General features: G+C 59.8%; 1 protein-coding gene across 3 annotated transcripts in view; it reads left to right on the top strand.

The window, feature by feature from the left end:
- Positions 1–12715, top strand: part of MLLT1 (MLLT1 super elongation complex subunit) — a 62559-nt gene that overhangs the window by 38755 nt on the left and 11089 nt on the right. For 2 of the 3 annotated variants that reach the window (XM_032883737.1, XM_032883736.1), the window contains exons 4-5: positions 5769–5912; positions 9570–9695. In XM_032883737.1, the coding sequence (XP_032739628.1) occupies positions 5769–5912; positions 9570–9695 (270 nt within the window). The remainder of the gene's footprint in view (positions 1–5768; positions 5913–9569; positions 9696–12715) is intronic. The other variant, XM_032883738.1, reaches the window with a different exon arrangement.

Here is a 12715-nt window from a genome sequence, read left to right as displayed (position 1 = left end):
GTAGAGAGCGAAGTGTCCACCTAGTGGACCCAGGGCTGGAGGGTTTTGCTGGGCTCCTCTGGGCTCCTGGAAGGGCCCTCCCTGTCTGTGCCCTGGTCCCCAGTACCAGGAGAGGGTCCGTCTGCGGCAGGCGGTCCACAGATGCCCAGGGCAGAGCTGTGAGCAGGGCTGGCTGGAGCAAAGCCTGTGCCTTGAGAGCTTTTTAATGTAGAAAACTTAAAGATACCTATGGAAGTGGAGAGAGGAACAGAGCAGACCGCGGCGCGGCCCGGCAGCTGCACACGGGGCCACAGGGCGCTGCTCACTGCTGGTCCCAGCGTTAGTTTGAAGCAAGCGCAAGACAGCCTGTCTTTTAATCTGTAAATGTTTCAGTCTGTGTCTGTAAACAATAAGACTCTTTTATTTAACCACAACGTCATCATAGCTGGGAATGAGCAGAATTACAGTTCCTAATATCAAATGTCCAGTGTCAGTTTTATTTTATTTTCACGTATATATATATTTCAATAATTTGTTCAGATCAGGATTCAGAGAAGGTTGACGCCTGGTTGCTGGTTGCTGCGTTTCTTAAGCTTCTGTAAATCTCGCTTGTCTCTCCATCTCTCTTTCTCCCTTGCAAAGCATTTTAGGAAGCTGTATGGGTTGTCCTGTGGGGAGGTTACTAACTACAGCCCTGTAAGCTGGCAGGTAGATACAGGGCCACGATCAGGTTCACGTTTAACTATTTTTTTTGAACCCCGAGGCCTTCTAACAGGGATGGCAGACAGAAGTGCGGGCAGGGCCCAGATGGCCCGGACTTCGCCCCGAGGCCCTCCTCAGCTGGTGTGTTCTGAGGGGCACACGAGGTGGAGCAGTCAACCCGGGGGTCCTCCAGGGCAAGCCCACCCTGCTGCAGAAGAGGGTGGGGCCCGAGGTGGTCGAGGGGCAGCAGCTGAAACCACACGTGTGGTCAACCACCCCAACGGCGGTGGGCGGTGGGCCGTGGCCGGGGCTCCCGTGGCCTGGACTGCCCGAACGCGGTGGATGAGTCCACGCGCCGTCAGCTTGGGCGCTGGCACCAGTCTGTCCGGTTCCTCTGCGTCCTAGTCTGCTGAGTCTGGAGAGACACGCTGGCCCGTGGCCAGCATCCTGGACAGTGGGTGGCTGCCTGTGGCCCGCGCCAAGAACGTTGGAGGCCAGCTTCGGCTGCCTTTGCTGAGAGTGGGGCACCCGTAGGGTCTGGCTGAAAGGACAAGGATGTTGCTCTCGGGTCTGTGGGCCCAGCACACCCTGAACCTGGGTGCTCCTCACCGAACATGCTGCTCTTGGAGGTGTTGCCGTGCCGCCTGCGTCTCCTGAGAAGCCGGCTGGTTTCCTGGGCGCGGGACGTCACAGGCCGGATGGAGGTCTCCACGCAGAGGCAGCTCTGGTCAGCCCTTCTCAGTGCGCTGTGATGCACCTCGGCTGCCAGCGGCCAACACACGGTGGGCGCTCGGGGAAGGCCTCCACCCGGCCCACGTGCTGCGTGCTCAGCTCTGGGGAGCCCTAAAGCGCCCCTCCTGCTTGGCTCCAGGGGCCAGGGCTTCCAGCGAGCGCGGGCCGCCCGTGTGGCACCAGGCAGCTTGCCCACCTGTGCAGTTTCTTCATCCGCGAAACGGGGCCACTGAGAGCATCCGTCTTCTGGACTATGAAGCAGTCGCATGTGTTAAGTGCTTAGGAAAGCGCCTGGCCGTGGTAGACGCTGGTGGACGCCGGGCACAGTGGGCTCAGCCCCGGGCCTTCCGCTCCACCCCTGCGTGCAGCAGCTAGAGCCACAGGGCAGCCCTTCAGTGGCCCCGTGAGCTCCTGTTTTCCTGCTGGCGGATCCTGTGGCTTCAGTCACTGTCTGTCTGGCGGGTCTCCCAGGTGACCTCCTACAGCTTAGAGCTCTTTCTGGTAAAAGCGATAGCTTCCCTTTCTCCACGGCACCAAGCTGAGGCCATTAGCTGCCTTTGAACTGAGTCCCCTCACAGAATTTCCAGGGAAATAGCGAAACATCTGCAGGAGGAGGAGGAAGGCATTAGCAAGCCTCCCCCGCTGCCCACTGCCCCACCATCCCCTGGCTCCTGCACTTACGGCATGTGGCTGCGCTCGGTGGGCGGTCTCTCTAGCCCGTTTCATTTTGGAGCAAGCCCCAGACGTCATGATTTCATCTGTCCCTATCTCAGAACGTGTCTCTAAGAGACGGCGACTGCTTTTTAATAATAAAATAATAATACCAGTATCACACCTACAAATGGAGCAATTCCTTAATATGCAGCGTGGAAAGTTTTTTTCCTGTTTGGATCAGGATCTACAGGTAAGACCAACGTGCTGTGATTCCTGAGTTGGCCCCGTGAAAAGGCATAAAAGAAGGAAAGAGCCTCCCTCTACCACGGCTTCTCTCAGCAATTTACACGTGAAGAAACTGGCTCATTTGTCATGGGTAGTTCGGTGTCACCCGGCTCTCTGCTGCTTCTGTGCGCACGCTGTTTGTCATCCAGCGCCGTCCTCTAATTCGTGTGTTCCCAGTCAACGTGAACTTGAATGTGGAGCTGAACCCTCCCTGGGAGGTGGTGCGATGGCCTCGTCTGTGGCCGGTGTTCGTGCTGTTGGCCGCGGCAGGTGAACAGCGCCCCCGATCCCTGACCCATTAGGAGGACAGAATGGCGGTGCTCAAGTTCCTGCCGCACGCAGTAGCCGGAGACCCCGTGCAGGCTGCCCCTCGGATCTTCTGTGTTTTTACCTCGCGGAACGGCAGAACAAATGCTTGATGTGGTTTTTGTGTGTGTGTGTGCTTTTTTTGTTTTTTTTTTTTTTCCTCCCTTTATTTGCCAGGTTCAGACCCTGCCCCCTGCAGTGGCATCCTGCAAGCCAGAGGGAGTTTGCTTCCTGGGACACAGATCTGGGCTTGTTCTTTCTTATTTTTTGTTTTAAGGGTTGCCGTTGTTTTTAAAAAGATTTTATTTATTTTTTTGACAGAGAGAGTGTATAAGCAGGGGGACTGGCAGGTAGAGGGAGAAACAGGCTCCCGTTGAGCAGAGAGCTCAATCCCAGAACCCTGGGATCATGACCTGAGCTGAAGGCAGACGCCCAAACAACCAAGTCCCCCAGGCGTCCCTGGGCTTGTTCCTTCTGAGTCCAGATCCCCCTGTAGACACCTCTGCCCCCAGGATGTGACCAAGGCCCATCTCTCCAGGTCACCTTTTGCCAGTGCAGTCCTCCCTCCCTTTCCAGCTATAGCCATCTGGACTCTTGGGGCTCTAGGAAGGTCTGTGCTGTGGCCTGTGCAGCTTCCCTCCACCCCCTTCTTGACTGACTCATGGCCCCTCTCTAACCCTAACCCTAACCCTTCAAGGTGGCCCCCTGTCCACCCCCACTGTTGGGTCATGCTCTGCTTTTGCCTATCTTAACGTCTCATTCCTTGGACAAAAATGTCCTGAGTGCAGGATGGGTCCCCACAGCACCTGCCTCCGAGGGGTTCCCAGGTTGGTGGGGACACCGCCCCGTGGCGACAAGTGCCTCCGTGAGGTTGGCAGGAACCGTGCAGGCATGGGGACTGGGGGCGTGAGCTGTATTCAGGGGTCCGGTAGAGTTTGATATGGGGGCTTCTTTCTCTTCCTTAGCAAGCAGTTGGAAAGCAGCTGGCCGGCGGCCCTGGAGCAGAGATCCCCATGGCCCGCCTGCACACTCTTCCCGGGATTGCCAACCCTCCACGTAGGCAGGAGGAAGAATGATGCCGAGCCTTCCTCTCTACACTGAGTGTTTGACTTGGGAAGGCCAGCGCTCCCTAGGCCGACCTCCTCACCTCTCTCATCACTTAGACCAGGCCACATGTCCTCCTCGGGCCAGGGGAACAGTTTCCAAGTCTGCTTTAGATGGGCCGGGGGTGGAAACCATTCCTGCTGACCCTGAGAGCTGCTGGGGGGAGGACAAGGCCCGAGTTACCTCTCTGGTTGGCACTACCTTGGGAAGGCCTCTTTACATGTCTTCTCTGTACAGGCTTGAGGTCCCAGAAGGCAGAGTCTGTGTCTCTTTCATTCAACAGGTGCACCTTCTCCTTGTGGCCTAAATGGGGGGGGAAGGGGGCAAGTTGTCCACACGTAACTGCAGGACCCCACTTCTGTCCCCTTTATTCAGACACGGGCACAGGGCAGGCCAGCTTCCCACGCCCAGGTGTCGCCCACCCATCAGAGCTTAAAAAACCCAGCATGGCTCACATAAACTGTGCAACCGCTGGCCGGGGAGACGGAGGAGGAGGGGGAGGGGGTGAGGCGGCCTGAGCCCCTGGCTGCAGTCAGAGTGGCAGGAATGAGGCTCAGCCCCGGCCTCTGCTCACTTTTCCCTCCAGGACTATGACCCTGCTGGTCTGGGTAGAGGGAAGGGTGGAAAAAAGAGTGTGGGCATGCCTACGTGGGAGGCTCCATGCTTCTCTTCCTTACCCCTGCCTGCCCCATCCTGAAGTGAGAGCCCCTTCACCAGCACCCCGGCTCCTAGGTTTTCTCTCTTGCTGGAGAGCATTTTTAAAAATTGCCTATAATTCACATATCAGAAAATTCCCTTTTAAAGCGTCCAAAGTCCATGGTTTTTTAGTATATTCACAGTGTTGTGTGGCCATCAGTCTTCTAATTCTAGAACATTCCATCACCCCAGAAAACAGCCTCATCCCCACCAGCAGTCACTCCTCATCCCTAGGCCCCTGGTTCCTGACAACTACAAGTTCCCCTCCTGTCCGTGGAGGGGCCTGTACTAGACGTGTCACACGTGTGGACTTACACCCTGTGTGGCCTTCTGCGTCTGAGCATCGTGGGCTCAGGGTCTGTCCCCCCGGGGAACACCTTGTTGGCGTCTCACTCCTGTTCGTGGCTGAGAGACGCACCTGTGCGTGGAGAGACGCGTTACGTTCATCCGTGGTGACACTGGGGTTGCGTCCACTTTGGACTGTGGTGAATCTGGCTGTGCTGCAGACACGGATGTACTAGTGTTCGTGTGAACGTGTTTTCATTTCTCTTGGCTGTGTAATCAGGAGAGGCGTATGGGGCGGTTACTGTGCAGCAGACGTGGGGAGGGGCCCCCCAATGGCCCTCGGGAGTGACGGCCGTGGGCATGGGGCAGGGACGGCACGCTCCAGGGGCACGCATGGGGCGCCCGTGCCCCACGTCCTTGCCGCCACTTGAGATTTCCCACTTCGTAGAGTGGCCGCGCTGGGGGCTGGGAGGTGTGGTCTCGTGGTTCGGACCGGCCTGTCCCCGGTCATCGGTGATGGTGGGCATCTTCTCGTGTGCCTGTCGGCCATTTGGACGTCTTTGGAGCTGCCCCCCACTCCTCCAGGAAGGGAACACGGGGTGGAGACTGGGGGGGTCTCAGGCCTCGGAGCCTGGACTCGGGCCCCCATACTGCCCCTTGTCAGCCGAGTCTCGAAGCCTCGGTGTCTCCGTTTGTTGATGGGTGCCGTGAGGGTCGAAGGAGGGGGCTTCTCCACCAGCAGGAGTATTTCCAGTAACCGTCTGAGAACATCATTTTTCATGGTCTGTGTTTCTCTCGTGGAGCCTGCTTTGCTGGGTGCAGAGCAAATAGTAAGTTAATTTATTTTGGATAACGGAATAGAGAAGGAGGCGCACGAGAGAAGCAGATAAGGGCCTGGGGGGAGAGACGGGGAGGCCTGGCACAGGAGGGGGAGAGGGCCACCGGCGGGGCGTGTGTCCTGTGGCTGTCCCCATGGCCTCCTGCCCGCCCCTCTGAGGTGAACTTCCTTGTCTTCTTTGTTGAAGGAGGAGCCCCGGAAGGTTTGCTTCACCTATGACCTGTTCCTGAACCTGGAGGGCAACCCGCCTGTGAACCACCTGCGCTGTGAGAAGCTCACCTTCAACAACCCCACCGTCGAGTTCCGGTACAAGCTGCTGATGGCTGGCGGGGTGAGTGAGCCCCCACTCAGATGGGCACCGGGGGCGCCGGCCGCTCGGGCGTAGTGCTGCACAGCTGCTGGTGTGCGGCAGCCTCGGTGCTGGGGGGCCTGTGGGGTTCCCAGGCCCGTCTCTTCTGCGTCGTTGGGTGCCCGAGACCTGGAGGGGCGGCCGCCGTGCGTCGGATCCGGGTCCCGAGTCGGTGCTGGGGCGTTGTCCTCTGTGAACGACTAGTGACTAGTTACCCGCAGAGTTTCCTGGTTGACTGTGGTTAATTAGCATCTTTCTCCATGGGAAGGAGGGGTGGGAGGAACGGGCATGGGGCCAGGCTGTGAGCGTGGCGAGGCGCAGGAGCCAGCTTTGAACCGGATTGGCAAGGCTGGGCTGGGACTGCGTCATCTGGGGAAACAGCGGGGGCTCCCTGTGGGGTTCCCTGGTGATGCGAGTTGCCTGGCGGTTTTGTCCGAGTGAGGCCAGGCAGAGGCGTCAGCTCTCGGAACCCAGGCCTCTTGGCTGGGCATCCGTGTGTGGTGGCTGCGTGCTGGGAGCACGGTTGAGAACCGGAGGAGGGGTGCTTGGTGTAGATGGGATGCTTGGGTGTGGAGGAGGAGGGGTGCTTTGGGAGAGGCTGGACCATGTGTGCCGAGGGAGGGCCAGGCTGAGGACGCGGGGCATCCCAGAGCCCCCTGTTGGCACCCCAGCATTGCTGGGCATTTGCCCAGCTGCCAGCCAGGAGGGCACGGGTACTGGCTGCAAGTGCGGGTGCGCATGGTGGGCCTGGCCGCCCCCCTGGGAGCACAGGAGTCTGGTTGGGCTTCTGTAGGCCTCCAGAGCAATCCTTTCTGACTCAGCTGGGGCTTTTACGCTTTGTTTTTCTTTTTTTTTTTTTTTTTTTAAAGATTTTATTTATTTGACAGAGATCACAAGTAGGCAGACAGGCAGGCAGAGAGAGGGAGAAGCAGGCTCCCTGCAGAGCAGAGAGCCCGATGTGGGGCTCGATCCCAGGACCCTGAGATCATGACCTGAGCCGAAGGCAGAGGCTTAACCCACTGAGCCACCCAGGCGCCCCTGTTTTTCTTTTTTAATAAAGGCACTCACTTATTCATTGTAGAGAATTTGATTATGTTCTGCCAGGTTCCTTATAAAAAATGAGTGTGCGATTATCATCCAGCACGTGACGGCTGATGGGAACAAACAGGGAGGTGCTGGAACCCGTTCACAGAGGCATGTGTCCTGAAGTTTGCCAGGCGTCCCGGAAGAGCCGAGGAAGTGGGCGGGGCTGCCGAAGTCCGGGCTGCTCCCCAGCTCGGCTTGGCCACCTTCTTTCCGTAGCCGGACGCTCCCAGAGCATGTCTCCCAGAGGCTGCGTAGTCAGCCTGGCTTTGGGAGGCACACGGCGCTTAGCATTCCTGGTCTCCCAGAGCTCCGGGACCCCGGAGGGACTGTCCCCCGCTGCCCCCTGCGTAAGGAGGTTTTCTTTGCTAAGAAAAGATGAAGGCTCGATGTGCATCATCAAAACATATAAAACTGGAGGGCGGAGGCGGCGACGGGGAGAGGTTGGGAGTGCAGGTCCGGCGAGCCGTTGGGAAGGGCCAGTCGTGGAAGGAGGAGGCAGAGCCTGGCACGGTGGTCTCTGCCCGGTGCTTCTCACCCCAGGGAGGGCCACCTGGAGAACTGAATGGTTGGTTAGGAACTTTCTCACCCTTTGGGGCTGTAGGCCTCTGGGGCTTGCCCTGGGCTGATAGCAGAGCAGGGCTCTCCGGTCTTAGGGCAGCTGGAGCCCTGGATAGGATAGTAGCTCCCAGCACGTGAGTCGTGGTCCTCCTGTGCCTTCTGAGTGGAGCATCCCCATTGGGGCTGGCATTTGCCGCCTTGTGGCAGATGACCTCAGACCCGCCCGAGTTGATGTTGGTGCCGAGAAAACTGAAGTCGCGAGCCGAACCATAGGTTGGTGAGACCTGCCTTGCTGGCCGCCCCTCTGCCGGCGGTCTCCTGGAGCCCTGTGACCCCTCGCCCGAGCTGCGGGCACCTGCTCCGCAGTGGCCAGATGAGCTGTGGTCCTTGCTGGGTGGTCAGAGGCCTGTCCCCTCAGCTTGCCCCATCGGCAGTTGAGCTGCACGGAATAGAAGCTCCTTCTGCGACCGAGGGTCTGTATTTCCGTCGGGTGTGATGGGTCCTCACGAGGTGTGGCAGCAGAGGTGGAAGGCGTTCTATTGGCTCACTTGACCTCTCTCAGAGGGCTGCTGTTATGGGGGACAGGGACAGGAGAGGCGATTGCTTTACTGTCCGGGAGCCGTGTCCAGCCGGGACAGTCATTAGAAGGGAGAGAAGAGGCCTGAAGGCGAGAGTGGCAGGAAATGCGAGTGAAGGAGCTTGGGGACCTGTCTGTGCCTCTGGGTCGGGTTGTAGTTGCTTCTCTGTGTCCGGCGAGTCCTTGCAAGCCTGGAACATGGGGCTCTGCCCGTGGCCTGGGCTGTCGGCTGGGCTCCGGGTGCCATGGCCAGAGTGTTGTGCTCGGACAGGCCGTGGGGAGCCACCGGGGAGTCGGGGGGCCATGGGGCGGGGGCACGAGGGGCTTTGCTGTGCTGCTTTCAACCCCGTGGCCCTTGACGCCAGCCTCCTCAGAGGAAGGGTTTGGCTGGTCAAGGAATCCCAGGTGCTCAAGGTTATTAATGATGCTTTTTCTACGGAGCTAAATGCTTTCCCCCTCTTTTTTCCATTTTTCCTTTTTTTTTTTTTTTTTTTTTTTTTACTGTGCACTCTATTCCTTTGTTGTGTCCCGTCGCTGTCTGGAAGGTTCCCTCTGAGTGGCTGGCCACTGCTCATGTTAACGTGTGGTGTCAGTATTCGGACGACCTGCCCCCAAGCCTTCTCTCCTTCAGCACATGCGGCCGGCGCCCAGGAGCCACACTGAACTCGGCCAGTGTTTCCCGGGAGCACCTCCTGGCAGGACCCCAGGCCCTTCCTCCTGGTAGCAGTTGGCTGACCTAGCCGAGCCGGGTGCCCGCCGCTCTCCCCCACAGGCTCGTGCTGCGGCTTTTGCAGAGAGCTGCCCCCACCCCTGTGCAGTTCCCTCCTGCCGCTGCATCCCATGCTGCTGGTTCGTCAATCACCTCCACCTGCTGGACCGCGGAGGAGGGCGCCTCCCCCCCTCGGCCCCCAGAGATGGGGGACCCGGCCATCCACAGTTGCTCGCTCTGCCGCGCGGCTGCCCAGTGTGGGTGTCTGGCTGGCCTCTTGCCTTTCCAAACCGTGCTTCTGGTCCTTCTAAACTGCAGCGTGCAGGTCAGCTTGGGCCACAGCTGCCTTCTCGTGCTTCTCGGCACGCTCCGCCAGTCTTCCCGGCCTGGCCCTCCTGTCTGCCATGCTCTGGGCTCTCCTTCTAGAGGCCATGCGGCCACACCAGGGCCCAGCCATCCTGGGACCCTGGCTTCTCTTCGCTCTACGCCTCGAGCCCGCTTTGCTCCAAGCACTCAGCCCCCAGCCCCTCGTGGAGGACAAGCCTTCGATTCTTTGGGAAAAGTGGCCTCCGGCCGTCCCTTGCTCCTCCGCCAGAAGGCGCTCCCACAGCCTCCGGCCAGGCTCCTGAAGGCTGACTTTCTCTTGCCGGTCAGAAATCCAGCCTGCCTCCTTGCTCACTGATAACGTCTGTCTCTTCTTTATCACTAGGTGATGGTAATGCCCGAAGGAGCAGAAACGGTGTCCAGGCCCAGCCCCGACTACCCCATGTTACCCACAATTCCACTCTCTGCCTTCTCTGACCCCAAGAAGACCAAACCGTCCCACGGCTCCAAGGTTAGTGAGGCGGAAGGCCCAGTCACGTGGGAGCGCTGGGGCCCAGTGGTGGGTCCTGGGCTCAGGGCGCCCCCTCTGCAGAGCTGGACCTTCCGTTCCCAGACTCGCTCCCTTGGCATCTTCCTCTTGGAGCGCTTGGCTCCACCGGACAGCTCCCTGCCGTCGCGGAGGGTCAGCGCCTTCGGGAGTGCGGACAGCTGCGGGACTGCAGGCTCCTCGTGCTCTTCCTCTTAAAGCCAGAGAGCCCGCCCCGTCCTCGCTGCTCCCACTGTGTCCATGGGCCTTAGGACCCTTCAGATAGGACCCCAAGAGTCTCACGTGGTTGGGGGCCACGGACAGAGCGTTTGCGTGACAGCCACGGCCATCCAGCTCCCAGGCCTCCTGAGCGTGGCCAGAATGCCCCATCTGCTGGGGCTGGGTGCCTCCTCCCCGGGCTGTTCCAGGCTTGGCCTCTTTCTTTGGGAGCAGCTCTCGGCGCAGACTGCTTATTTAGGGGAAGGGCCAGGTGGGACAATGTGGTGAGGAGGCTCATTTCCCCCAAGAAGAAACATTTTTGTCTCTTGTCTCCGTCCTATTGGGCAGGCGGCACTGTGCCTCCCCGAGACCTCTCTCTGAACTGTTAAGGAGTGGTCACGGGAGCCCTTCGGATAGGGTCCTGATGTGCATACAAGCTCGTGAGTGTGCGTCCCATTCCCCTGTAGCTGCCTACGCGGCTCTGTGTCCTGGAGGTCAAGCTCATCGGGCGCTCGGGGCACCTGCCTGTCCTCCCACCTCCGACCGCACGGGTTTGTCCACTTTGCATCTTTGTGTTTCTCTTGCTTCACTCACTTGTTGGGTGCTGTGGGCTTGGGGCACCCCAGGTAACCTGGGCGGAGCTCTCGGCCTGTCTTACAGCTCTCCTTGTCAGCAACCCGGAGGAGAGCTGCATCACCCAGGCAGGGTCTTTCTGGCACTTTCCACAAGGCCAGTGGGTTTCTGACATCCTGGATTTGTCTGACTTACGCGGTCCAGATGTGTGTGGCTGGAGTCCAGGCACAGCTGCAGCTCAGGGATTCTCTCCCCCCCTGGGCCTGTCCTTCCCCTTCGCGCGTGGAGGGGAAAAGGAAGAAAAACTCTTGCAGGAGATCTGGTGGCTTCTCTCTCAGCCGTCCACAGTTATTTGGGGCTCTGCGGAATGGGGGTAGTAGGAACTGACATGTCTTCTGTGTCACTCGCAGGCCACCCAGACGCCGCGAGGGAATGCCCTCCTGGGTGGCCAGGACACCGCCGGGGCTGACAGGGCTGCATCTGCTAGGTCTGCTCGCAGCCTCTCTCGCCAGGGTCTTTGAGATCCCCAGGAGCCCCCAGGCCGGAAGTGCGTGTCTGGGGGTGGGGCGGTGTTCACGGCGCACCCCCCACCCCGTCTGTGCCCCCAGGCTCTTTCTCCCCTCAGGCGCTGTGACCGAGGAGGCGCCTGCACGGGGTTTCCTCAGGCAGCCAAAGGCGGGATCTTCTCTGCCGATGGCTCTCCAGCCTTCTGCCTCTGAGCCGGCAGTCTCACTCTCCTCGGAGGGCACAGCCTTTGTGCCAGCCTCTCTGTCCAGCGGAGGACCTTCCTTTGGGCACCGGCTGTTCTCCCCCAGATTGCTTCTCTGCAGCCTGGAGCCAAAAGGTCCGATCGGCCAGGCCACACACTCTGGGCAGAGGGGGCTGGGGGGGAAGGCGGGGCTCCTCGTAGGACCTTGCCCACTGGCCTGCGGATCGTTCCCCGACAGTTCTGCCCATAGAGGGCGCCCTGCCAGGCAGGGATTGGAGCCTCCTGGGAGCGGGGTGGGCCCCTGGGAGGCTCACACTCCCATAGGGGTGGTGCCCTCTGGCGCCCGCCCAGCAGCTCCCCTGGACCGCACATGTGGGGCTTCACGGGCACCTGCACCTCAGTCTGATGGCGCCGCTTGGCCCACCTGACCTCTCTCTAAAGCTTGGTTCTTAGTCATTTTGGGGGTCACTAACAGCTTTGAGAATATGAGTGTGATGAGTCTTTACGCCTGGGAATATCTACATTATGCTCAAATTAGTGTGTGATTTCACAGAGCCCATGATCTGGGGGTCCATGTGCAGCCCCCCCACCCCCCACCCCCCGCCCCCGGTGAAGAACTGCTGCTGCAAAGGCCCTGGGTGGCTGTGGAGGCAGGGTGGACCCCAGGGCTCGGGGCTGGGGAGCTGGGAGGTGGCATGATGGGAACTACATTGGAGGCATCGGCCAATGTGCCTGTTGGCTCTGCTTTGCCCCACCTCTCGGCCCTCAGACCGGTTTGTGCAGCCCAAGTACCACATGGGCACTGCAGGAAGAGGCCGGAATGGCATGTGGAGTTTGCTTCTTGCCTCCCTCCTTGGGGGAGCAGCTTGCTGGGGCGTGGAGCCCCGTTATGCAAGCCAGCCCCAAGGGGGGCTGCCCGTTAGACGGGCTGCTAGGGGCTCGTGCTGTGAGCATCCCTTCCCCCGGCCCTGGTGACATAAGAGCTGGGGCCACAGCCCCCAGGGCGATGTTTCTCCAGGGAGGTGGCAGCAACTCACGGCCATGTGGGGCTGTCCCCGGACCTTTGGCACTGATGTAGGTTATCGATTTGCAAGAAGACGGTGACCCAAGTGGATCAGAGGTGGTCAAGCCTGCGCCTTCTGTCCCTGTGGCTCTCTGCTGGGAGGGTCCCATTGCGGCCTGTGGGAGCAGCAGGGCCCTTGCTGCTGGGGGTTTTCCTGCCCTCTCCTGCGTGCTCCAGGCTGTCCCCTTGGCACTTGGGGTGAACCGGTGAAATGTGGCTGCCTGCGTGGTGCAGGTCACCCTCTGGTCTGGCTCTCTTGGTTTCCTGGTGTCCTTCGTTCTGCAGAGCCTTGGGGCTCCACTGTGCACCTGGCCACCTGAGTGGGCCAGAGCCCTTAGCGGCTGACCGCAGCAGGCTCCTGTCTGGCGTACCCACATATACAGGGTGATGGGGGGTTTTGATAGGAAGGAAGCCCAAACAAGGTGTCCCATAGGGTCTTGC

Source organism: Lontra canadensis, unplaced genomic scaffold (genome assembly GCF_010015895.1).
Source record: "Lontra canadensis isolate GAN:19392208 unplaced genomic scaffold, GSC_riverotter_1.0 scaffold88, whole genome shotgun sequence".
NCBI classification, from domain to species: Eukaryota; Metazoa; Chordata; class Mammalia; order Carnivora; family Mustelidae; genus Lontra; species Lontra canadensis.
The sequence above is the reverse complement of the archived record's forward strand: the minus strand, read 5'-3'. Positions and strand labels throughout refer to the sequence as shown.